General features: G+C 43.1%; 1 protein-coding gene across 1 annotated transcript in view; it reads left to right on the top strand.

The window, feature by feature from the left end:
* DOCK5 (dedicator of cytokinesis 5) overlaps positions 1–24,112 on the top strand; it is a 146,206-nt gene extending 122,094 nt beyond the window's left edge. The window contains 18 exon segments of the mRNA XM_056571148.1: positions 59–99; positions 178–268; positions 1,136–1,255; positions 1,362–1,451; positions 2,529–2,633; positions 2,796–2,937; positions 4,902–4,983; positions 5,092–5,176; positions 8,613–8,699; positions 14,068–14,244; positions 19,131–19,214; positions 19,393–19,530; positions 19,630–19,769; positions 20,619–20,772; positions 22,698–22,757; positions 22,759–22,846; positions 23,428–23,543; positions 23,644–24,112. Of these exon segments, the coding sequence (XP_056427123.1) occupies positions 59–99; positions 178–268; positions 1,136–1,255; positions 1,362–1,451; positions 2,529–2,633; positions 2,796–2,937; positions 4,902–4,983; positions 5,092–5,176; positions 8,613–8,699; positions 14,068–14,244; positions 19,131–19,214; positions 19,393–19,530; positions 19,630–19,769; positions 20,619–20,772; positions 22,698–22,757; positions 22,759–22,846; positions 23,428–23,543; positions 23,644–23,739 (1,896 nt within the window). The 3' untranslated portion in view covers positions 23,740–24,112.
* Positions 24,113–26,631: the final 2,519 nt, after the last annotated feature.

Below are 26,631 nucleotides of genomic sequence, written 5' to 3'. Positions count from 1 at the left end.
TATATATATATATATATATATATATATACTATTTCTATTTCTCCTTTCTCTTGTACAGAACTTCTATAAAGAGAAGAAGAGGGAGGACATTTATATTAGGTAAGTATGATCTGTGCACCTGGCCATGAGTTCTGCCATGTTGCCTTTGCTACAGTATACTGTTTTATTGCTTCGCAGGTATGTGTACAAACTGAGAGATCTGCACCTCAGCAAGGAGAATTACACGGAGGCGGCATATACCCTGCAGCTCCATGCCGAACTGCTGCAGGTGAGCGCTGAGCACAAGCCTCCAATACTGCTTTGGAAATACAGTGGTCCCTCAGGTTACAATATTAATTGGTTCCGGGACGACCATTGTGTGTTGAAACCATTGTATGTTGAGACCAGAACTTTATGGAAACCTGGTAATTTGGTTCTGAACGCACCAAAATGTAATCCAAAAATAGGAAAAAGTGAGGATTAAAGAAAAATAAGTAGATAACTAATATAGATAAAGCAAGTACATACACATAAAAGTAAGAAAGATCAGCTGGGAGCTGTAAATCACGGTCTATGTCAGTGTTTCCCAACTAGGGTGCCTCCAGCTGTTGCAAAACTACAACTCCCAGCATGCCCGGACAGCCAAAGGCTGTCCGGGCATGCTGGGAGTTGTAGTTTTGCAACAGCTGGGGGCACCCTTCTTGGGAAACACTGGTCTATGTAGAGGACAGGAGCTTCTTTGGGGTCCTGTACAGTACATGCAATGTCCTAAAAAAGTAACATGGAGCCGCCCTCACCTGGTGTCCAAAGGAGCAGCTAACTCTGGCACAGGTAAAGAGTACAGAACATGTAATACCTCCCTGTACTGTAGGGGGCGCTACCAGACATCAATCAGTGCATACACTTCATTAATACAGGGGTTTTACCAGTGAAATGCCCATTCTGATTGGTCGGTTCTTCCAGCCATTGACACGTTTCACAGATCTGGACTGTCTGTACATTGTATGTTGAGTCTGGTTTCAAGTTACAATGGTCCAGAAAAGACCATTGTATGTTGAGGCCATTGTAAGTTGAGGGATCACTGTTCACACATTTTAATTGCTCAAAACATCCTGTGCCTATGTGGTCCTGATGGTGTTTTTTTGTCGCCTTTTAGTGGTCAGATAAACCTTGCGCCCCTCACCTGTTGCAGCGAGACAGCTACACGGTGTACACGCAGCAGGAGCTGAAGGAACGGCTGTACTTGGAGATTATATCCTTCTTTGATAAAGGCAAGGTGAGTCCGCTGACTCCGTCTTCTTAGCCACATAGTATAATACTAGAGTCATAAATCGTTTTCCGTCTGTCATTGCTTTATAATGCTTTACTCGTGTCCATTATAGATGTGGGAACAGGCGATCATACGCAGCAAGGAGCTCATCGAGATGTATGAAAACCAGATCTTCCACTATGAGCCCCTCAGCGTCCTGCTGGTAATGAATTCGCTGGAGCTTTCACCTGTCGTCACGTCTCCTGTCCCCTCCAGTTATGTCATGTATTAATAAAATGTACTTAGAATGTTACATGTTACAGTTTATATCACTAAAGCTTAAAGGGGTACTCCGGTGGGGAAAAAAAATTTAAATCAGCTTGTGCCAGAAAGTTAAAAAGATTTGTGAATTACTTCTATAAAAAAAAAAAAAATCTTAATCCTTCCAGTACTTATCAGCTGCTGTATGCTCCACAGGAAGTTCTCTTCTTTTTTAATTTCTTTTTTTGTCTCATCACAGCGCTCTCTGCTGACACCTTGTCAGAAACTGTCCAGAGCAGGATAGATTTGATATGATGATTTTCTCCTTCTCTGGACAGTTCCTGACATGGACAGAGGTGTCAGCAGAGAGCACTGTGGTCAGACAGAAAAGAAATTCAAAAGGAAGAGAACTTCCTGGGGAGCATACAGCAGCTGATAAGTACTGGAAGGATTAAGATTTTTTAAATAGAAGTAATTTACAAATCTGATTAACTTTTTGGCACCAGTTGATTTTAAAACAATTGTTTTCCACTGGGATCTTGCTCTGCAGTCCCCCTGTGACTGCCGCCGGAGCATGCGCAGCTTAAAATACACTGTGGATGTGCCGCGAGTGACCCTGCCCTAAGGTTGTAATCACAGGTGCAGTATCCTGCACATATTTTGCAACAGCTGGAGGCATACTGGTTCAAGCTACAGTTGGATACAGTTGTAGCAAACACTCAGCTTTGAGAAGTATTATGTATGTATGGGTTTTCAGGGTCTAGGCTCCATTCATTGACCCGGTGGGATATGGCTAGGCTCTCACACATTGAGGGCAGCATTGTGCCACAATTTACCCACCACATACTGTAATGTGACAGCTGGCTGCCTCCCCCATTTGTCAGGTGTATGTCCAATGCCCACACGTTGCAGCTCATACACCCATAGATAACATGCCATGAATACTTTCTGGTAATCGTTCTGCCATTGTCTTGCCCATAACTGCAGCGTCCCATGTGCCTGGTCTATCATTTACTCACTGCCCTCTTTGTATTCTTAGAATAAACAAGCCGGCTTCTACCAGAACATCATGCGCTCCTTGAGGTTACAGCCGGAGTACTTTGCTGTGGGGTACTATGGTCAGGGGTTCCCTTCCTTCCTGAGGGTAAGATGTTGCTCTGTACCCGTTTCCCCACTATTCATCCATGTTCTTCTGTCTTCTCTTCTGGCTTTCTGCTTCAGTACTTACCTCTTTTCTAGTTCACCACTGACCCTTTCTTCTTATCATTACACCCATTAACATTCTAAGTTTCTGCTTTTCCTGCAGAATAAGATTTTTGTATACCGGGGAAAGGACTATGAGCGACTTGAAGATTTTAACCTTTGGCTTCTGACTCAATTCCCCAATGCAGAGAAGCTTTCCAGCAGTTCCCCTCCAGGAGATGACATCCGAAACTCTCCCAAGCAATGTATCCTAAGTCAATGTTTTTTTGTTGTTCTATTAGAAACCATGCTTTGTTAAATCAGACCTGTCACATCACAGAAAAAATAATGCTTCTGTATGTAACTCACTAGGTCATACAGATTCTTTAAATGTCATTTTTTATATGTCTAGCTTCTTTTTTTCGGCTCTCAAATCCCTCTGTTCTACTGCTTACTCATCCTAATGTCCACTGCTCAGAAAGAGGTGTGCCCGAGGCAAGCATTGAGCCCGCTCTCACTCATTATGCATTAATTTCCTCCCTGAGTCTGCTGTGCAGTGCTGGGTCTCTTCATACAATCTCTGCAGGCTGCTCTGTAACCCCCTCCTCTCCGTTTTTTCATGCTGCAGTCTGATAGGATAGGAGTGAGCACAGAGGAGAACTAGTCCCACCCTCACTTATTGGACTTTGTCCCAGTCTGTGCTTCAGCTGGGACAAAAATGATGCTGCAGCCAGACAGGATTGTGTTCTGGATGGTACGGGGACCCCTAGTTGTCTTTTTATAAGCAGCGACTTCTATAAAAAGGAGATTAAAAAAATTCTTTTTAATTAGAAAAGTTAATGTTTTGTCAAGATGTACAACATATAAAAAGTTTTTTATTCTGACAGTGCCCATCTAAAACTAAACAATTACTGACAGATTCCTCCACAGATCACAACTGATCCCAGAACACTGTGTGATCATCATTTAAAGGGGTACTCTGGTGGAAAACATATATATATATATATTTTTTTTTAAATCAACTGGTGCCAGAAAGTTAAACAGATTTTTAAATTACCGTACTTCTATTAAGAAATCTTTACCCTTCCAGTACTTTTTAGCAGCTGTATGCTACAGAGGAAATTCTTTTTTTTTTTTTGCATTTCTTTTTTGTCTTGTCCACAGTGCTCTCTGCTGACACCTCTGTCCATGTCAAGAACTGTCCAGAGCAGCATAGCTATGCTATGGGCATTTTCTCCTGCTCTGGGCAGTTCCTGATACGGGCATCAGGTGTCAGCAGAGAGCACTGTGGACAAGACAAAAAAAAATCAAAATGAAAAGAATTTCCTCTGTAGCATACAGCTGCTAAAAAGTACTGGAAGGGTAAAGATTTTTTTTAGTAGAAGTCATTTACAAATCTGTTTAACTTTCTGGCACCAGTTGATTTAAAAAAAAATAAATAAATAAATGTTTTCCACCAGAGTACCCCTTTAAGAAGGGGAACCTTATAACAAAAAGCAACCTTTAAAATCAAATGACCCCTTTAAAAATTAAAAAGCATTTAGAGTTAAAGTTAATATTCATAAAAATTTAGAAAATTGCCAAGTGCGTTGGTATTATGCAGGTGTCTGTTATATCTTACTTATACCTCGGAGAAGCCTCCTATCAAAGCTGAATCATTTTGATCGTAATTGTGATATATTTAGGGGGATCACCCCTCTGGTTTTGTCACTTTCCATAAACATACAAATATACGCAACAGGAGCACTGACCATCTCTTCCTATATTTGGCCCTGTCTTTAAAGGGGTTATCCAGGAAAAAACTTTTTTTTAAATATCAACTGGCTCCGGAAAGTTAAACAGATTTGTAAATGACTTCTATTAAAAAATCTTAATCCTTTCAGTACTTATGAGCTTCTGAAGATAAGGTTGTTCTTTTCTGTCTAAGTGCTCTCTGATGACACGTGTCTCGGGAACCACCCAGTTTAGAAGCAAATCTCCATAGCAAACCTCTTCTAAACTGGGCGGTTCCTGAGACACTTGTCATCAGAGAGGACTTAGACAGAAAAGAACAACCTTATCTTCAGAAGCTCATAAGTACTGAAAGGATTAAGATTTTTTAATAGAAGTAATTTACAAATCTGTTTACCTTTCTGGAGCCAGTTTATATATATATAAAAAAAAATTTCCCTGGATAACCCCTTTAACAATAGCTTAGATCCAGTTGAATTTCCTTAAGTAAATACTAAAGACGTGCAGTGCTTCAGCGTGAGACCATTGATGAACCTTCCGCCACGATATAAGGACAAGCTGGTGCCTGAACAGATTCTCAGGTAGGCACTGCTCACGTACTATTCTGGGCACGAGGAGCCATTGTTCTGCCTGGATGTAGTATGGGATGCCCACAATGGTTAATGTGTGTCTTCATTCTTCACTTGTAGTTACTATCGCTTCAATGAGGTGCACAGTTTTTCCTACTCTCGGCCGTTCCGACGAGGAGAGAAAGATCCTGACAATGAATTTGCTGTAAGAATGTTCACATATTTACTTATATATGGGGTACCAATGTACCAGAGAAGGTGATGATTAGAGATGAGCGAACTTACAGTAAATTCGATTCGTCGCGAACTTCTCGGCTCGGCAGTTGATGACTTTTCCTGCGTAAATTAGTTCAGCCTTCAGGTGCTCCGGTGGGCTGGAAAAGGTGGATACATTCCTAGGAAAGAGTCTCCTAGGACTGTATCCACCTTTTTCAGCCCACCGGAGCACCTGAAAGCTGAACTAATTTATGCAGGAAAAGGCATCAACTGCCGAGCCGAGAAGTTCGTGACAAATTGAATTTACTGTAAGTTCGCTCATCTCTAGTGATGATCAACATCCTATAGTACTACTATCTTCAATATAATAGGGGTTAAGCCAATGTCTTACCCACTAAAGCAGTGTTTCCCAACCAGGGTGCCTCCAGCTGTTGCAAAACTACAACTCCCAGCAACTCCTAGCGGAATCCCATTGTAGTCAGTAGGACTCTGAATTCCGGCCAGAATCTGTGTGTTAAGCGCACAAAAAATTCAGCATAATCTGCAAAAGTGCAAAAAAATCCAAGCGGAATTTAAGCGGAATCACAGACTTTCTGCTGCGTTTACATAGACTAAGGCAGTGTTTTCCATCCAGGGTGCCTCCCTATGTTGCAAAACTACAACTCCCAGCATGCCCGGACAGCCAACGGCTGTCCGGGCATGCTGGAAGTTGTAGTTTTGCAACAGCTGGAGGCACCCTGGATGGGAAACACTGCACTAAGGGATTTCTGGATTGCTTGCTTAAAATAAAACAATATACCCAGTACAGTTGTTATGTATTCATATGGCAATGCGACTTTTAGCCCCATAGGACTAAACCAATTCTTTTTTTTTTTTTTTTTTCTCCTTCGTGGAGCCATAACTTTTTTAATTTTTATTTAAATTCATCATTGACAAAACGATAAGTGCTTGTTTTTTTTTAATTTTTTAGGGAACTTTTGTCATACTTTTGAATGGAAACCCTTTATTTTACCATATAACATATATATATATATATATATATATATATATATATATATATATATATATATATATAGATGTATTTGTGTTCAGGAATGTAAAAATAATGCAGTGATGCAGTTTTTTTTTAACCAAATTTATATGGTTTTGTTGTAGTTAAAAAATACATACTTAAAGGGGTATTCCAGGAAAAAACTTTTTTTTTTTATATCAACTGGCTCCAGAAAGTTAAACAGATTTGTAAATTACTTCTATTAAAAAATCTTAATCCTTTCAATAATTATCAGCTGCTGAAGTTGAGTTGTTCTTTTCTGTCTGGCAACAGTGCTCTCTGCTGACATCTCTGCTTGTCTCGAGAACATCTCTCGAGTAGAATGAGGTTGCTATGGGGATTTGCTTCTACTCTGGACAGTTCCCGAGACAGGTGTCATCAGAGAGCACTTAGACATAAAAGAACAACTCAACTTCAGCAGCTCATAAGTACTGAAAGGATTATGATTTTTTAATAGAAGTAATTTACAAATCTGTTTAACTTTATGAAGCCAGTTGATATATAAAAAAAAGGTTTATTCCTGGATAACCCCTTTAATAATAATAAAAAAAAAATGCTTTGTATTGCCATATTTTTACACTGTTCACTCTTATTGTTTGATCTATTGAGCTAGGCTGTCATTATTATTGGTAGGGTTTTGGGGTAGATGTGGGAGAACTAGGATGAATCGGAGTACTATCATGGCAGGCCTGAAGGATTGCACTAGACCCCATGGTTGCTATGACAACACAACAGCGCAGCACAATTGTGTTGTAGAGAAAGACTGGAGACAAAGGGGGATCCTCCATACCGTCTGTCCAACTGCCTGTATGCCGCAGTCACTATTGACCTTGGCATCTAAGGGATTGAATGGCCAGAATCTGAGTTATCTCCATTCCCTGCCAAGACAGAAAAGTGTATTCATCTAGTAAAAGGCTCTTTGACTGACCGCTCTAACAATCCAGACTACTGACTTTGCGGGAGGCTTGTTTGCCAACTCTAGTAGGATTGGCAACCATAGTGTGTATTGGCTAGAGCAGTGTACCCCAACCAGTGTACCTCCAGCTGTTGCAAAACTACAACTCCCAGCATGCACAGACAGCCTTTGGCTGTGTTCACACTGAGGAATTCATGAGGAATAATTTCGGTCAGGAATGAAGGAGGAGGCTATTTAATTCTAGTTTTCTGAATTCTGCTTGAATTCCGCGTGAAAACGATGTCGGGCAGAATTTTTTTTTATCATTGGCTTCTATTGAATTCTGCTTGTGGATTCCGCTTGAACATGTTCTTTCTACAAGCGGAACTGAATTCACCGTCGGAATTCAGTAGGGCTGCACCTAACGATTATTTTAATAATCGATTAGTTACCGATTATTTAATCGATTCATCGATTCATCGGAAAAAAATGTCAAAATGCCAAAAAAAAGGGGTTCAGCTGATTCTACTTGAAAAATTATGTACAATGGCCATATTAAAAGTTTCTAGCATGTGATGTGACCAAACAGCAGCAATTTAGGATTTTTTTTTTTTTAACGTTTATGCCGGTTGCTGTCATTATTAATGATCCTGTACAGAAACAAGCTTAAATTTGATATTGCCGCATGGGTAACTATCTGAACTATTAAAATAAAATGTTAATAATTCATTAATATTTTAATAGTTCAAACAGTTAGCCATACGGTAGTATCAAATATGTAAAAGAAAAAGTTATTTTACTTTTTTTGTATAGCGATAGGAAAAGGGGGAGCTAATTTTTATTGGGGGAGCGGTTAATTTACATTTTTTTTAATTATATAGCACTCCTATACACATGGGGGTATGTGCAGACTGCAGAGCATTGCTTTTACAGACCCCAGGGTGCAATACTATGCAGTCTGCACATACACTCCCATGTGTATAGCAGTGTATGTACATTCCTATACTGATGGGGGTATGTACAGATCATTGCACCCTTGTCTCCCCCCCCCCCCCCACTTTAGACAGCAGGGCCACCCCACTTTAGACAGCAGGGCCACCCCACTCTAAACCCATTTGTAGGTTATTTTTGTAGAGATTCTACATGATTATGGGAATTCAGTAAAACCAACACGAAATCTATTTGACATTAATATTATAATACTTTATATTTCATTATGTATTAATAAGTTTTACTTTTTTTTATGGAACTTCTTTACTTTACCAAATAACATACTAAGAAAAAAAAAAAAAAAAAACACATAAATATATGATTTGTGGGGTGGAATGGAAAAAAATGCAATGCTGTAATTTTTTTTATTGGGGGTGGGGGTTCAGCATTTACCGCATACTCTTTACATTTTATTATGTTTAATATATTTACTGACATGTGAACAATAAATTTGCTTCTACCATTTATGTCCACTCCCTTACCCTATAGACAATGTGGATCGAGAGGACTACGTTCACTACGGCATATAGACTTCCCGGCATCCTGAAGTGGTTCGAAGTAAAGCACTTACACACGGTAAGGAGAATAACGTTATTGCCTTCACAGAATATTTTTTGTATTTTTTCTCTCTATCTTTATGTTGGTGCTAAAAATTGAAGATCCATCATGTAGCCAACTTAAAGGGGTACTTCAGAGAAATAATATGTATCCCCTATCCAAGTTTCTGATTGAGGGTTTTTTGACTTCTTGGGCCCCCCATGATCTCCTGTTCACCTGTCCTCTGCACGCTCCGGGCCCTAGCCATGTAGCTGCCTCCAAGGGTGAGGGCCATAGCATGCCGAAGATGGCCCTCGTACCGGAGATCGCGATGGGCCCCAGCAGTCGCTCCCCCCGCGATCAGAAATGGATAGTGGATAGATACATTTATTTTTTCCCGGAGTTCCCCTTTAAGCCACTGTCACGATCACACCATATCGGTCCAGCCAAGACGCTAGAGAGAGTGTGATGGTGCAAGGGTTAAAGCCTCCAGACCTCTGGGTATCCACTACAAGTCCCAGCAAGTCACCAAATTAACCCTTAGATAAACGTGTTTTACCAGAGCCTCCTTCAGAAAGATGAGCTCCTATATTTAGAGATCAAAGACCAGAGCTGATTAATTAAACATTTAATCTGATAAAAGGTATCACAGTGCTGACTATATAAAAATACAGAAACAAATGACATACAGTTACAAAAATATATAAAAGAGTTTTGCAAGACAAGTTCAGAAAACAAAAGATGAAGTTCTTACAGCATGATGGTATCAGTCCATGAGAGTCAGAGTCCAGCTGTTCTTAGGATGGTCTTGTCAGCTTGTTGCACAGCATTGAACACCCTGAGTCTAGCATTGTTAAATATTATATATCTGCCTTTTTCGAAGGGAGACTCCATTCCCCCCTCCCCTCTGATCCCACCAAGGGGTCTTCTCTCTTCCTGGCCCCTTATCTGTTTGATTATATGATGGGACCAGAGTGCATGACTTCAAAAAAGCCTTTGACTTCAAAGGAGATGTAAACAAACAGCCAGACCCCCAATAAAATGCAATACACAAACCCACAGTCTGAATGACCTCTCACCCATGTCTTGGATAATACATCACACAGTTATAATTATAATACACATATAGGATTTTAATAATCAGGCCTTGGGCCTGACACCTCCCCCTTAAGATGGGGACAGAAAGATCTTATCTGCCCAGGCTGATAGATCTGTCTCCCTTAACCATCTATGTCTTTTCTTGACACCACAGGCCCTGCATTCCCAGGCAAAGATGGTGCTGAAGGGGCCTATTTTCTCATTTAGCTACCTCCTCCTTTCATCTGAGAGCTGTGGATTGATCTCCACATCCTGAAGGGATCCCTGGCTCTTAGCTTCCTCCACTAGGTCTAGTAGGGGATCACTACCCAGCCCTTCCTCTGGTGCACTACATACACTGAGTACCACCTTCTCAGGGTCATAGTATGCCATATTAATGTGGTACTGTCTTCCTCTGACCTTTGTCATCAAGGGCAACTACATATGTGGTGGGTTCTAGGCACTGCAAAATGGGGAAGGGACCCTTCCAGGCAGCCTGCAGCTTATTCTGCCTGATGGGGTTCAGAACCATTACCTTCTGTCCCACTTCATAGACCCGGTCCCTTGCATTGTGATCATACCAGTACTTCTGCCTGGACTGTGCTGCTATGAGGTTGTCATGTACCAGCCCAGTCAATGCCTGCATCCTGTCCCTGAATCTCAGAGCATACTCCACCACAGAAGTCTCAGGGGCAGATAGCCCCCCTTCCCATTCTTCCCTAACTAAATCTTGGGGTCCCCGCACTTTGTGACCATATAATAACTCAAAGGGCGAGAAACCTGTAGGCTCTTGGGGTACCTCCCTGTAAGCAAATAACATATGGGGTAAATACTTTTTCCAGTCTCTGCCCTCCGATTCTACAAATGTTTTTAGCATTTGTTTCAAGGTGCCATTGTTACCGGACACTCTGTCCAACCAATGTAGAGGGTTGTGATCAGTTATGACATTAAAATCCCTGCCATACAGGTGTGGCTGTAATTTTTGCAAAGCCCAGACCACAGCTAGACATTCCTTCTCTATAACCGCATAGGCCACTCCCAAATGTCCTGCCAGGGGGGTCTCATGGGCCAACCTCAGCAGCTCTTTCCTGTACTGCCTAGGAACCACTAACTGCCTTTCTCTCTACTGGGCCCCTAGCATGCCTTTGGAAAGGGACTCCCAATACAAGATATCATTTTCCCAATATACCAGATGCCCCTCTGTGTCAACATCTGTATGTTCAGCACGTTGTCTCAGCCCTTCAAGGCAAGGGCCACAGCGTAGAGCTTCTCAGAAATGCTCATTTCCCTCCCCCCATCTCGTGGTATCAGGGAGCACATTTCCCCCTGGTGAACTAGCATCTCCACCTTCCTCTGTTGGGGCTTGCAAGTCACACAGCTTGCCACTTGCATCACCATCCTCCCTTCCTTTTAAAGCTGCAGCCCTGGCAGACTGCTGACGTGTTACCACTGCCACCATTGATATGCCTCCCTGGGGTTTACCTTCCTCCCCCTCAGTTCCAGACAAAACAATGTTACAGGCATCATACACAGGGCTATCACTCCTTCCCTCCCCCTTAGGCTCACAGGATTGGGACATAGCACTCACTGCTCGTCCTCATCCTTAAATGTCACCAGGGGCACACCAATCCGGCATTGGCAATGCATTGTCACCACATGTTACAATACACTCCATTTCACTTTTGGAAAACATTACTGGTTCAGTCACAGGTAAACATTAATCAATCCCCTGTACTCCCTCCCAGTTTCCACATCTCGCAGTGTCTCCCAAAGTCTCGCACAGTACCTCAGAATGAACAGGGCTCTCTCCTAGCCCATCCGGTGTGCAGGTAGTGTCCTCTGGAGCATAATGACAGAGCATCCGACCCAAATCATTCCCCAGCAGAACATTAACAGGGATGTCTTCAGAGACCCCCACCTCCCGCAAATCCTTGCCTGTACCCCAATCCAGGTACACACGGGCCATGGGCACAGCAGGCCGCACACCTCCAATTCCTTTTAAAGCCATGATTCTTCCAGGGATGATGTCCTCTGTATCCACCACTTCAGGCCGCACCAAGGTAAAGGAGGCTCCAGAATCTCGCAAACCCACTGTCACCCGGTCACCCACAGTAACACTCTGCAGGTTATCCGCTCTTTTCTCCACCGCTCCGGACACCAGAAGAACGGCTGTGTGTCCTCCAGCTACTGGTGGAGAATTCTTTTTGTTGGGGCAAGTGGCACTCAGGTGCCCAATATTGTTGCATCTGTAACATCGGCGGGTGTCCCCCTGACCCAATGTGGCTCCTGTTGCTTTTGGGAATGATGGCAAGAATTTCCCTGCTGACCTGGTGGTGCTTTGTGGTTGTGTGGCTCCCCTCCAGGTACTTGCTCCAGCTTGTGCAGATCCACGCTTTGCTGCTGGCGCCTGGCTGTTGGCAAAGTCATCTCCTAGTTCTGCTGCTTCCATGGCTGCCTTGGGCTTGCGGTCCAAAATCCACTCTCTGGCTTCAAAGCTCAGTGTTTGGAGAAACTGATCCAGGACCATCAAGTCCTCCAGGGCCTCATGGGTAGTGACTTGTAGGCCCCCAGTCCATAGCCTGAATGCAGTCCTTAGTTGACCTGCATGTTGAGTGCAGCTTTCTGTGGCACTTTGTTGCAAAGTCCGAAACTTTTTCCGATAAGTCTCTGGAGTCAGATTAAAACTTTTGAGCAGGGCAGATTTTATTGCCTCATAGTCCTGGTCACTCTCAGAGGAAAGAGAAGCAAACACATCCAGAGCTTTCCCTCGCAGCCGTGGGGTTAGATATCGTCCCCACTGTTCCTTAGGTAGATGGAACTGCCGGCAAACCTTTTCAAATTTGTGGTCTCCTTGATCCTGCACATCACTCCGTGCAGATAAAGCATCCCCTCTCAGCCTCAGAACCTCCAGTTCATGCCTCTGCTGGGCCTCTCTCTCTGCCGCCTCTCTCTCTGCGGCTCGTGCCTGGGCCTCTCTCTCTGCTGCTCGTGCCTGGGCCTCCCTCTCTGCAGTTTGGTACTGGAGAAGCAGTTGTAGTTTCATATTGGCATCCACATTCCCAAGGTGTTGTAAGGCAGTCCGCATATAAGAGTCCAAGGCCTCATGTGGAGTACTGTCCTGATGGGGAGTAATGTTGTATTCCCCAGGAGATATCAGTCCTTTGATGGCAGTTCCAGCTGTAGGACTTTGTCTTATGTCCCTCAGCTCTTCTGCACGGGCATCATACTCCACAAGATCAGCAATAAGTTGTTCCTTGTTCTTTCCTGCAGTAGGGATGTCCTTTTCTTGGCACATTAGCTCCAGTGCAGGCTTGGACTGCTTGCGATATGCCTCCATATTTACGAGATGAGACAGAGGAGGTAAAACAGGAGATGGGGAGGACAGAACTGTCTTGCACTCTTTTTGTATGTCTTTTAAACCAGCACTGAGCTCTGTCTTTGGAATTTACACACAAGAATATGTATGCAATTTCTTTTTAGTGCTAAGATTTCCTTACAGGTAAAATCCAGCAAGCACTTAAAATCTAAATATATCCCGACGCTGCCACCAGTTGTCACGATCACACCCTATCGGTCCAGCCAAGACGGTCCACCCATGGCCCGTGTGTACCTGGATTTGGGTACAGGCAAGGGTTTGCGGGAGGGTACCTCTGGGTATCCACTACAAGTCCCGGCAAGTCACCAAATTAACGTGTTTTACCAGAGCCTCCTTCAGAAAGGTGAGCTCCTATATTTAGAGATCAAAGACCAGAGCTGATTAATTAAACATTTAATCTGATAAAAGGTATCACAGTGCTGACTATATAAAAATACAGAAACAAATGACATACAGTTACAAAAATATATAAAAGAGTTTTGCAAGACAAGTTCAGAAAACAAAAGATAAAGTTCTTACAGCATGATGGTATCAGTCCATGAGAGTCAGAGTCCAGCTGTTCTTAGGATGGTCTTGTCAGCTTTTGCACAGCATTGAACACCCTGAGTCTAGCATTGTTAAATATTATATAGCCACATATTATGAAATTGAATTGGCTTCATTCCATACAAATTCCAATCTTACCTCCTTTATGATTGATTTAAGACATTGAAACCAATGAGATTTCAGAGTTTCTGCTTTTTCCAGAAACAGTGCCTCTCTTTCCCATGGGCAATGCCATGTTCAATGCAGTACCAGACAAACTCTATGCCCAGGAGCGGTGCTGTTTCTGGTAAAAGCAGAGCCTTTTATCTAATGTTGTCCAACCATTTGAATGTGTCTACTTATACAATAGGTAGGCATTCCTAATAATTTTGATGCAAGAATGGCGTCTAACATCATTTGTTCCCACAGGAAGAGATCAGCCCATTACAGAATGCCATAGAGACAATGGAGCTAACCAATGAGAAGATAAATCATCTGGTCCAGCAGCACAAGGCAGACCCCAGCCTTCCTCTGCACCCACTATCTATGCTGCTCAATGGTATCGTGGACCCTGCCGTCATGGGAGGATTCGCCAACTACGAAAAGGTGGTTATAAACATTAACGATAATAAAGTAATGTAGAAATTGTACACAAGGTATCTACCAACCAAAGTACCAAAACTCCCAGTCAATTAGTATAAAGAAAGGGGGGGGGGGAGTCTAAAGAGTAGGTTTTATATGGTATAAATGCACACCCCAATTGTCCCTGAGGAGGCCATCGATGGTGGCCGAAACGCGTCGGGCGGTATGGGGATAACCATTGATATATAAATACTACATAACACTCTGATTCATTTAACAATGTGTAGATTTATTGCGTCTTTTTGTGGGGAGACATCATCAGTTCTACCCCACACTTTATATCACATATATGTGTATTTCTTTTATGAGAATTAGATTAAAAGTTAAGTTTTAGTCACTCCCCTCCCCCCCCCCCCCCCCCCTCTCTTTATGAACATTAACGTTCAGATTTCATATCATACACTATATCAGTGTTTCCCAACCAGGGTGCCTTCAGCCATTGCAAAACTACAACTCCCAGCATGCCCGGACAGCCAACGGCTGTCCGGGCATTCTGGGAGTTGGAGTTTTGCAATGGCTGAAGGCACCCTGGTTGGGAAACACTGCATGAGGGGGAGCCAATGCCATTCTATTAATGGGTTAAATGTACAAACAGTATGCAATAAGAAGATTAGCTCCCCCTAGTGGTGGCTGCAGATATTTAGAATATTATAATTTTGGTCAATATGATGGATATTAAACTCTGTTTAAGAAAAATTGAGCTTCAAGAGCTATAAAGATAGAATAGAAAGAATACCATTACATATTAATATAGTTGTTTAAACTATAAAAATGTATCTAATCCAGTAATCTAAGAACAAGTTACGTCTGAAGTATACTGAAGGCTTGATGGCTCGTGTAGCATTATACGCTCTTATGTTAGTTTAAATATATTCTCTGACTTCAAAGGTAATGGCCACCTTTCAGCTCTATTATTATTGGTATAATCTACATAAAAAGTTAAGTAACATTCTGAATAATTCTTAATAATTCTTATGTTCTCTTGATGCTAAATTAACAGCCTGTATTGTACTTCAGAGCTGCATTCACAATTGTGCTGGTTTCTACAGGCAACCATCAATAAACTTTTATTTGCCCCCACTGGGTTATAATAACACTAGGGGCACTATTATATGGGGCTTTTATTGTCCGAATAGGTTGACAGCGCCTTGTAATGTAATAGGGCCCAGAATTAGCGCGTTCATCTGCTCAAAATTCATTGGCAGTCAGTCATCGCACATCACCCCTTTGTGGTAGAGGATGTCCAGCCAAAGGCTGATTGGCGCAAAGGGACGTCCAAATGATCCTGTTATTCTTTGTGCGGCCTTCCCCGCATGCCGCTTGAGCTGTCTGATTGGCTCCGTAAAAATAAGTGCTGATCTTTCACTGTCCAAACTGAGGATCAGTGCAGTAAGGGAAAATGACAGCCGGTTCACCTACACTTAACCCAATACACAGGGTTATAGGGTAGTGAACCGAATTTAAAGGGGTTCTCCACTGCGTTAACCTTCTTGGGGCAGTTAGGTAGTACTGTGGCTATATGTTATTACCCCTTTGTTTCCTGCTGGTAACACTACCGTAGTTGGGTTATTTTTTACCTTATTTTCAAACCCGGAAGCTGGTTACTTCATTAGTTTGCTGGCTTTTTTCGACCACTGTTTTTTTTCAACTGCCGCCATCTTTCCATCGCTACGTCACCCTGCAGGGTGTTGTGTTGGAGGCCGGCCTGCGCCACGCTCCGTATGTGCCCGCCTCCCGCGCTGATGAATATTCCACCATTATAATCGGGGACCTCCTTCCTTTCAGCTTCTTATAAGCTGATTGGGCTGCTCGCGGCGAATCGGCTCCGTTGTTGGGCGCATGCGCAGTTCGTCCTCGGTCGGGAGGGTCATCTGCCAGAGAGCGCCTAGCAAACCTTTGGGAGCTGTCCAGCACACAGGGACTCCCCTCTGGCAAGGTTAGTGTTAACAATACCCCAGCGCGTCAGTCCCGAAGCTGAAAACACAATGGCACATGCGCAGATGACCCTCCCGACCGAGGACGAACTGCGCATGCGCGCAACAGCGGAGCAGATTCGCCGCAAGCAGCCCAATCAGCTTATAAGAAGCTGAAAGGAAGGAGGTCCGCGATTATGACGGTGGAATATTCATCAGCGCGGGAGGCGGGCACGTACAGAGCGTGGGCAGGCCGGCCTCCAACACAACACCCTGCAGGGTGACGTAGCGATGGAAAGATGGCGGCGGCTGAAAAAAAACAGTGGTCGAAAAAAGCCAGCAAACTAATGAAGTAACCAGCTTCCGGGTTTGAAAATAAGGTAAAAAATAACCCAACTACAGTAGCGTTACCAGCAGGAAACAAAGGGGTAATAACATATACCACAGTACTACCCAACTGCCCCAAGAAGGTTAACGCAGTGGAGAACCCCTTTAAATGAGATACAACTCATTTCGATCAGTGCCGCCATTTAGGAGATATGAGAATTATTAGGGTCCATTGCTAATACAGTGATCCCTTAACTTACAATGGCCTCAACATACAATGGTCTTTTCTGGACCAGTGTAACTTGAAACCAGACTCAACATACAATGTACGGACAGTCCAGGCTCCATGTTACTTTTTTAGGACATTGTGTATTCTGTACAGAACCCTGAAGAAGCTCCTGTCCGCTACATAGACCAGCATTTTCCATCCAAGGTGCCTCCAGCTGTTGCAAAACTACAACTCTCAGCATGCCCGGACAGCCTTTGGCTGTCCGGGCATGCTGAGAGTTGTAGTTTTGCTACAGCTGGAGGCACCCTGGTTGGGAAACACTGACATAGACAGTGATTACAGCTCCCAGCAGATCTTTCTTACTTTTATATGTAAGGATTTGCTTTATCTGTATTAGTGATCTACTTATTTTTCTTTAATCCTCACTTTTTCCTATTTTTGGATGACATTTTGGTGGCTTCAGAACCAATTACCAGGTTTCCATTGAGTTCTGGTCTCAACATAAAATGGTTTCAACATACAATGGTCGTCCCGGAACCAATTAATATTGTAACCTGAGGGACCACTGTACTTGTTGTATCTCCTTAAGTTCTATCTCATTTTAGTCCGGTTTAGCTGCACTATAACCCTGTGGATTGGGTTTAGTGTGGGTGAACCAGCTGTCAGTTTCCCTTTTTAATAATGTATTTACATAGCTGGACATTTATCAAACGGTTTACCCGTTTTTTGTGTGTAAATTTGTCGCAATTGCGACACCGCGTTTTTTTTCGTGCGACATTTTACCAAGAAAGCGAGAGGAGCTCTTTTTGTTTTCCCGGGTAATTTACGCTGTTTTGAAAATCTTACTTGATATAGTCAAACATTTATTAACCGCGACTTTCGCATAAAAGTCGCAATGGCTTGAAAACCCTGCTAAATTTACTCCAGGTCAAGCTAGGCTTACAAACCATTTTCAGAGAAGTCTGTTAGCAAACAACGGATAGCAATATTTTGGTATAGTTTGATACTTTTCCAACTAGGTAATCTTTTGGGTAATTTTTAAAACTAAATTGGACAAATTTTAAATGTGCTGTGCAAAATCTTGAAAAAAATCCCATGCTGGCGAATAAAGACTAGAGAGAATTTCTTGATTCCGGGTTCTTTAATGAACAAGAACCTTCACCCCCTTCATCGGAACTTTGCTTTCACTGCCGCGATCAGGATGGGGAGCGGAAGGTGTAGACTGCGGATTTATAACCGGAGCCATCAAAGGCCATCGGCCATGGTGGTTAACCCCCCCCCCCCTACCCTGTCAGAGATTTATGTGAAGCAAAGATTAATTCAATAGGTGTATTACAGCAAATCATGGCTGCCCAAGCATGGTGGGAGTTGTACTTCGGCAACCTCTGACCCTTCCAACTTTGCAAAACCACAACTTCCAGCATGCCGTAGCAGGCAGAGCATGCTGGGAGCTAGATTTTTGCAACAGCTGGAGGCACACTACTTGGGAAAGACTGTTTGATTCTTAACTCTGTATCTTTCAGAGAGCACGAAATGACCGTTTCCAATGGGTAGAAATTTTCTGACTAAAAATATCGCTATACTGTGCGACGATCCTGAATTCGCTTACGTGATTTGCTTACGTGACAAATTTACAAAACAAGATAATAAATTTGTCGCACATATGCGAAAAACAGGTAAAAAAAAAACCAGAGGAATAACTAACATACGTAGCAGAGGTTTAATAAATGCCCCTCATAGTGATTTAACTTTTTTTTTACATTGGTTGATCCCATTTGTAAACTGGTGGATAAACCTGTTAAAATAATTATAAGAGGAAGAATGTCCAGCGCACACACGTATAAAACTGAGCTGCTTTATTGCATAGTTGCCATAGGAAACATCGGACACTCAGGTAATGTGACGCGTTTCGGCCAGCCTTGCTGGCCGAAACGCGTCACGTTACCTGAGTGTCCGATGTTTCCTATGGCAACTATGCAATAAAGCAGCTCAGTTTTATACGTGTGTGCGCTGGACATTCTTCCTCTTTTGCATATATCTGGACCCAGTCCTGGTCCTGTCCGTGCGCTGAAGCTTGGGGTGGAGCTGGTTCGACTTGTTTGTACCTTCTAAAATAATTATAGAATTGCAAAGATGCAACAACTGGAGTTAACCATCTGTCGGAACCATGAATGGATTCATGCGATCCAAATTACCGGCAATGACTGTGAAAATGTGCCGCTATATCACCAGCCATAGTAATGGTCTGAACTGCTGGAAACCAAGAGATTTTGTAAGAGTGGAGTATGTGTTCACCATGATATTGGATAAGCATTTCCTTTGGCCATCAAGCATCTTCTGTCTGCCCTGACTTATTTACGACATCTCTCCATCTGTTCCAGGCCTTCTTTACTGAGCGCTACCTTCAAGAACATCCTGGAGACCAGGACAAGATAGAACTCCTCAAACAGTTGATAGCTCTGCAGGTAAGAGTCCAGTTATTGTAAGAAGCAGGTGACACGTCATACCTTGGTCTATACATAGCACGATTTGTTGGTCAATTTCTTGTCATTAGTATGGTAATCCTCTTCTTTTACTGGTTGTGCTCATGGTTTCGTACTCTCTTCTCCCCCTTTATACCTTGTCTCCACTCTCTGAATCCAGATGCCTCTCCTGGCTCAAGGAATCCGCATTCATGGAGAGAAATTAACAGAGAACCTCCGGCCTCTTCATGACAGACTTGTGTCCTGTTTCCACGAACTTAGGGGGAAGGTAGAAAAGCTATATGGGACAATCACTTTGGTAAGAGTCCAGTAGATTCTGGAGAGCTGGAGAACATCAAAATGGATTAGAATAGTTTTTATCAATCATCTAACACAACTGTTCATTTCTCTACTCCAGCCTTCCAGTTTGACAGATAGAAAGCTAAGTCGTGCCGGCTCTGTGGTTGTTCCATATATCACATCGGCCACACTACGAAGGTTGTCCACTGTATCGTCTTCTTCTTCAGGGAGTGGTAGCTCCAGACCAGGCTCAGAAGGGTATGTGGACTATTTGGTTATTCCCTTCTTTGGTGATTTGTCACAACCTTGTCTCATGGAATTGGTTGTGATATTAAGGCAAAATTGTGGTACTAGTTTGGCACTATATGGCATTACATTATTAGTGTTATTAGCTGCTCGTTGCCAGTCTTTTATACCCTGTCAGCATATCTGCCATTACTTCCAAAGTTTAACTATGTGTGGAACTCTTTCATATATTGTCACCTCTCATGTAAAGGATGATTTATATGGCTGTAGAGTTGATCTTCTTGGCCAGACGAGATGGGCCAAATGGTTCTTATGTGCCAACACATTCTATGTTTCTATGTCTATGTTGATAATATAAAGAGACCTCCCATATCCATTTATTATTGTTGTTGAACACCTTTATACCTTCTCTTGCTCTCCTCCTTAATAATGTCTTCAGTGTTGGGGCCCAGAAATAAACCTCATTTTTAAAGCATACTTGTCCATTAAAGAACTAATGACATATCCTGGGAGTTTTCAGACCCCAAAAGATGGGATGAACAAGCAGGGAGACAGGTGGGCGGCCCAATGCTCCCCCTTCCACTCTGAGACCTGGAAGGCCCTATAGACTTATATTGTGAGTCCGTCAAGGTCACATGACACAGAAGCGGTAGAGAATGAGCTAAGCATGGACTTCTCAAAGTAATATACTTTATTTTAGAACTGAGTTTTGAGCATAACACATAGTTTTATCTGTAGGGATAAGATTTAAATTTTTTTTAATGCATTTTAGTAAAGGATTTTTTAAGTTAAATTGCATGCTCCATATTGTTATTTATTAGGATGACCTCTCCATATTTGAATATGTTTTCTTTTCTTAAGTTCACTTCCAGAACCTGTACCTCCTCGCCGTGGATCCCTCATCTCCCGACATGAAGAACACAATGACCGAGAAGATGGTGACATCAGGATGATGAGGCTGAAGCATAATGTCAGCCAGTCTCAAACAATCACAGAGCGACCTGGGGAGAGGGAGGTGAGAAGCCAGCCATGAAGGGATTGTGTATGACTAGAGAAAAATGGGGTGGGCTATTGGGGAGGACAATGGAAGGAACATGACAATGGAGAAAAATAGGGGGGGGGGGGGGGTTATTGGAAAGGACAATGGAAGGAACATGACAATAGAGAAAAACTAAGGGGGGGTTATTGGGAAGGAGAATGGAAGGAACATGACAATAGAGAAAAATAGGGGGGTTATTGGAAAGGACAATAGAAGGAACATGGCAATAGAGAAAAATGGGGGGGGGGGGGTATTGGAAGGAGAATGGAAGGACATGACAATAGAGAAAAATGAGGGGGGGGATTATTTGGAAGGAGAATGGAAGGAACATGACAATAGAGAAAAATAGGGGGGTTATTGGAAAGGACAATGGAAGGAGCATGCCAATAGAGAAAGATAGGGGGGGTTATTGGGAAGGGCAGTGGAAGGAACATGGCAATAGAGAAAAATGGGGGGGGGGGGGTTATTGGGAAGGGCAATGAAGGGACAGGGCAATAGAGAAAAATGGGGGGTTATTGTAAAGGACAATGGAAGGAACATGACAATAGAGAAAATGGGGGGGTTATTGGGAAGGAGAATGGAAGAAACATGACAATAGAGAAAAATGGGGGGTTATTGGGAAGGAGAATGGAAGGAACATGACAATAGAGAAAAATAGGGGGGGTTATTGGAAAGGACAATGGAAGGAGCAAGGCAATAGAGAAAGATAGGGGGGGGTTATTGGGAAGGGCAATGGAAGGAACATGGCAATAGAGAAAAATGGGGGGGTTATTGGGAAGGGCAATGGAAGGAACATGACAATAGAGAAAAATTGGGGGGTTATTGGGAAGGAGAATGGAAAGTACATGACAATAGAGAAAAATAGGGGGGTTATTGGAAAGGACAATGGAAGGAGCAAGGCAATAGAGAAAGATCATGGCAATAGAGAAAAATGGGGGGGTTATTGGGAAGGGCAAATGGAAGGAACATGACAATAGAGAAAAATTGGGGGGTTATTGGGAAGGAGAATGGAAAGTACATGACAATAGAGAAAAATAGGGGGTTATTGGAAAGGACAATGGAAGGAGCATGGCAATAGAGGAAAGATAGGGGGGGTTATTGGGAAGGGGCAATTGAAGGAACATGGCAATAGAGAAAAATGGGGGGGGGGGGGTTATTGGGAAGGAGAATGGAAGGAACATGACAGAGAAAAATAGGGGGGGGGGGGGGAATTATTGGGAAGGAGAATGGAAGAAAACATGACAATAGAGAAAAATAGGGGGGGGGGGGGGTTATTGGAAAGGACAATGGAAGGAGCCATGCCAATAGAGAAAGATAGGGGGGGGTTATTGGGAAGGGCAATGGGAAAGGAACATGGCAATAGAGAAAGATAGGGGGGTTATTGGGAAGGGCAAATGGAAGGAACATGGCAATAGAGAAAAATGGGGGGGGTTATTGGGAAGGAGAATGGAAGGAACATGACAATAGAGAAAAATAGGGGGGGGGGGAATTATTGGGAAGGAGAATGTAAGAAACATGACAATAGAGAAAAATAGGGGGGGGGGGGGGTTATTGGGAAAGGACAATGGAAGGAGCATGCCAATAGAGAAAGATAGGGGGGGTTATTGGGAAGGGCAATGGAAGGAACATGGCAATAGAGAAAAATGGGGGGGGGGGGGGGTTATTGGGAAGGGCAATGGAAGGGACAGGGCAATAGAGAAAAATGGGGGGGGTTATTGGGAAGGGCAATGGAAGGGACAGGGCAATAGAGAAAAATGAGGGGGGGGTTATTGGGAAGGACAATGGAAGGAACATGGCAATAGAGAAAAATGTGGGGGGTTATTGGGAAGGAGAATGGAAGGAACATGGCAATGTCCAATTTATTCAGCCTCATATCCTTTATCTCCTCTACTCTGGTTCAGGTGTCTTCCCAGAGCTTGTCCACCAAGATGCGCCCAAAGAGTCTTCAGCTTTCAGATGGCCCGCCTCACCCTCAGCACTAGCTCAACAAATCAAGGAATAACACCCCTTACTCCTACCCCTATCACTCCTAGAACCCCCAGAACCCATAGTAAGTATAGCACATTCAACCTTCTGGACTTTTTTCCTTGTTTCTGGGACCTCTCAACAAGCTGTGGCTCTCTCAACTCAGGCCATCCATGTATTACAAAGCCATTCATTCAAGAACTTACGGCCCACAAAAATGGCTAAAAGAATTTAGTATGCACATAGCCTTAGACATTTATGGCATACCCATAGCATTCTATAAATGTATGGTAGTCTAGAGCTCACCTCTTATACCACCAGCCGCCATGAAACTGAGATCTCCCTCATTGCTGTTCAACCACACAACCTTCAGTCTATGGCCGCTCCCTTTTACCTCACCTGGTCCTTCTGTGAATATTCTAAAGACAACTAATACAAGTAATATGTAAAATGTTCATAAATAAAATTGCTGTTGATTTCAGGATGTTCTTTGCACAATACTTCTACTATGCTAAAAGTTGTTTACATTTTTGGGTATTCCGCTTAAGCCATAGGTTAGTCATTTGTTTTCTTGGGCTACATGTGTTACCAATGAGTGTCTGTAGTAAAAAGGGTGACCCAACAAATCATGTGCACAAATAATATACTGTCCTTTTATTCGTGCAGGGTTTTCCATCACTGGTCTACACATGGCGATGTTTGCATTACAAATTTTTGGGTCACCACCTCCACCACCTCCTAAAAGCAGATCCAATGAGGGTACCCAGCGCCTTTCCACTGAGGTAAATGGCAATACACATTTTAGGATAATGTATATTTCCACAGCATAATTGCTTTACCGATTCCTATACTGAATATTCTAAACTTTCTGACCTTCTCCAGATACCTCCACCATTGCCAAGAAGGGAAGAAGGAAAGCCACCAACACCGCCTCCAAAGGCTAGGAAATCAAGTGTAATTCATGAACCTGGATTGTGATGGGCCTGAAAAGGAACATCTCATAAACCCTTAAAGACTGATATACCTTCCGAAGGTTTACACCAATCTTAACCACTCTGGTGGGTCTACCAAGTCAGGATGTCTTGGCTGTACAATATTGAGGCATAGTCTTATGGAACAATAGCCGGTCTATTGCGTGTATGTTCTAATTCCTAAGCTAAATGAAGATTTTATTCTATCAAAGAGAAGACTGATCATAAATTCGGAGGGACGTCCTCTCCGTACAGATAGCTCTTCCTTTGTCGAGATAGTCTGGAAGACGTCTTTAAATGTTAATAATGTAATCACAATTTGTACATATGGGACTTGATACTATTGTAACAAAAAAAGACCTCAAACTACTTTTATCTCATCTTTGTGTCTCCTTTATGTTCTTTAGTATATCGATCTGAGAGAATTTTATTGCACAAGAATGTAGATCTCACTTGTATATAATTCACCGTAATATAGAAATGTCAGATTTATGGGAAATGGCCTACACCAGCATTTGTACCAAGAATGTAATATTATATGTTTTCCCCATGTGAAAAGACCTCTGTGCCCTGTTTTTTAGCCATTTTAGGTTTGTAGAGGTTAAAGGGGTAGTCCAGTCCTGAAAAACGTATCCCCTAAGTTAATCAGATCACGAGGGGTCCGACCGATGGGCACAAAACACCCCATTCCCCCCCCCCCCCCCCCCCCCCCCCCCCCCCCCCCCCCCCCCCCCCCCCCCCCCCCTGCCATCTCCTTGTACGGGGCCCCGGTAGCCCGCGGGAGGGGGGAGTGTCTACAACCACACGAAGCGGCGGCTGACACGCCCCCTCAATACAACTCTATGTCAAAGATGGAGTGCTGCCTTCGGGGGGCCATATTGAGGGGGCGTGTCAGCCGCAGCTTCGTGCCGTGGTCAGCATGCGCTCTCTGGCCAGCGAGTCCCGGCCCCGTACAGGAGATCACAGGGGGCCCCCAGCGGTTGCACCCCTTGCGATCTGAAACTTATCCCCTATTCTTAGCATAAGGGATAAGTTTTTCAGGACTGGATATCTCCTTTAACTGTAATGTCCTTCAATGGGATGATTGACAGGAAGCCCAGAAAATATATTCTTTACTCCTATGTTTAATGCTTTATGTCATATATGTCCATTTCTGATAACCTGAATATAGAGCAGGGCTCCTTCACCTTTTCATTTTAGAACATGGTGATGCTCAGGCCTCATCCTTATCCTATGATAATTCATATTCTAGAGGGGGCAGCGCCATTATCACAAACGTTACAGACAGTAGCTGATGATGGTGCTGATTGGTGAATAGGAAAAAAAATGGCACATGTAAAATTGGATCCTTAGTCCGGCGCAGTGCAGTAGAAGAGGAGTCCATAATGCAGGGGTTAACTTCATATGGTTTATTCAAAACACAATCGCAACGCGTTTCTTGCCCATACAGGGCACTTACACATTGCCTGAGGAAGTGCCCTGTATGCGATTGTGTTTTGAATAAACCATATGAAGTTAACCCCTGCATTACGGACTCTTCTTCTACTGCGCTGCACCGGACTAAGGATCCAATTTTACATCTGCCATTTTTTTCCTATGAATCTCCACCAGTGACCAAGTCTTTAACCGGAGGATCCTGGCTGCATGCAGATTTATCTATTATGCTCTTCATGGTGTTGTGCCCACAGCGCAACCCATTCTGGTAAGCGCAATTCTTGTACTTGTGCCAAATACTCTCACGGTACCGCACTAGGGGCGCGTGTGTTTTTTTCTCTTCTTTCTTGTCTACTGATTGGTGAATAGGAACTCGATTTAACAGCATCACCGGCTCCGACAAGTTGTTTTTCTCTCAGAGAACTTTTCAGAGCCGATGTTGCTGCAGAACCCTGTAAGGAGTCAACATTGGGGTCAAACTGGTCATCCCAACAGTGAACCCAAAATTAACCTTTGTTCTGATCTAAAGTCCTAGGAGCTGATTCCCCATCTCATTTCCCCCTAATCACTGCCAAGTAAGCACTTAAAGGGGTACTCTGGTGGAAAACTTTTTTTTTTTTAAATCAACTGGTGCCAGAAAGTTAAACAGATTTGTAAATTACTTCTATTAAAAAATCTTAATCCTTCCAGTACTTATTACCGGCTGTATACTACAGAGGAAATTCTTTTCTTTTGGGATTTCTTTTCTGTCATGACCACAGTGCTCTCTGCTGACACCTCTGTCCATGTCAGGAACTGTCCAGAGCAGGAGAAAATCCCCATAGCAAACATATGCTGCTGTGGAAAGTTCCTAAAATGGGGTGTCAGCAGAGTGCGCTGTGGTTAGACAGAAAATAAATCCCAAAAGAAGAGAATTTGCTCTGTAGTATAGAGCCGCTAATAAGTACTGGAAGGATTAAGAATTTTTAATAGAAGTAATTTATAAATCTGTTTAACTTTCTGGCACCAGTTGATAAAAAAAAAAAAAGTTTTCCCCTGGAATACCCCTTTAAATGGGTTGTCCCACAATTACAAGTCATAACAATCTGATCATGGGGGGTCCGACTGCCACAATTTTGAGAACAGGGACCCAAGTCTTATGTCAGGATTAGAGATGAGCGAAGTTACAGTAAATTCGATTCGTCACGAACTTCTCCGCTCGGCAGTTGATGACTTTTCCTGCATAAATTAGTTCAGCTTTCCGGTGGGCTGGAAAAGGTGGATACAGTCCTAGGAGACTCTTTCCTAGGACTGTATCCACCTTTTCCAGCCCACCGGAGCACCTGAAGGCTGAACTAATGTACGCAGGAAAAGTCATCAACTGCCGAGCCGAGAAGTTCGTGACGAATCGAATTTACTGTAAGTTCGCTCATCTCTAGTCAGGATGAAGTACTAGGATGCGCATCACTGTTCCATTCATTCTCTA

This window comes from Hyla sarda, chromosome 4 (assembly GCF_029499605.1).
Source record: "Hyla sarda isolate aHylSar1 chromosome 4, aHylSar1.hap1, whole genome shotgun sequence".
Taxonomy (NCBI): Eukaryota; Metazoa; Chordata; class Amphibia; order Anura; family Hylidae; genus Hyla; species Hyla sarda.
Note: the sequence above shows the minus strand (reverse complement) of the source record. Positions and strands in the feature narration are given on the sequence as shown.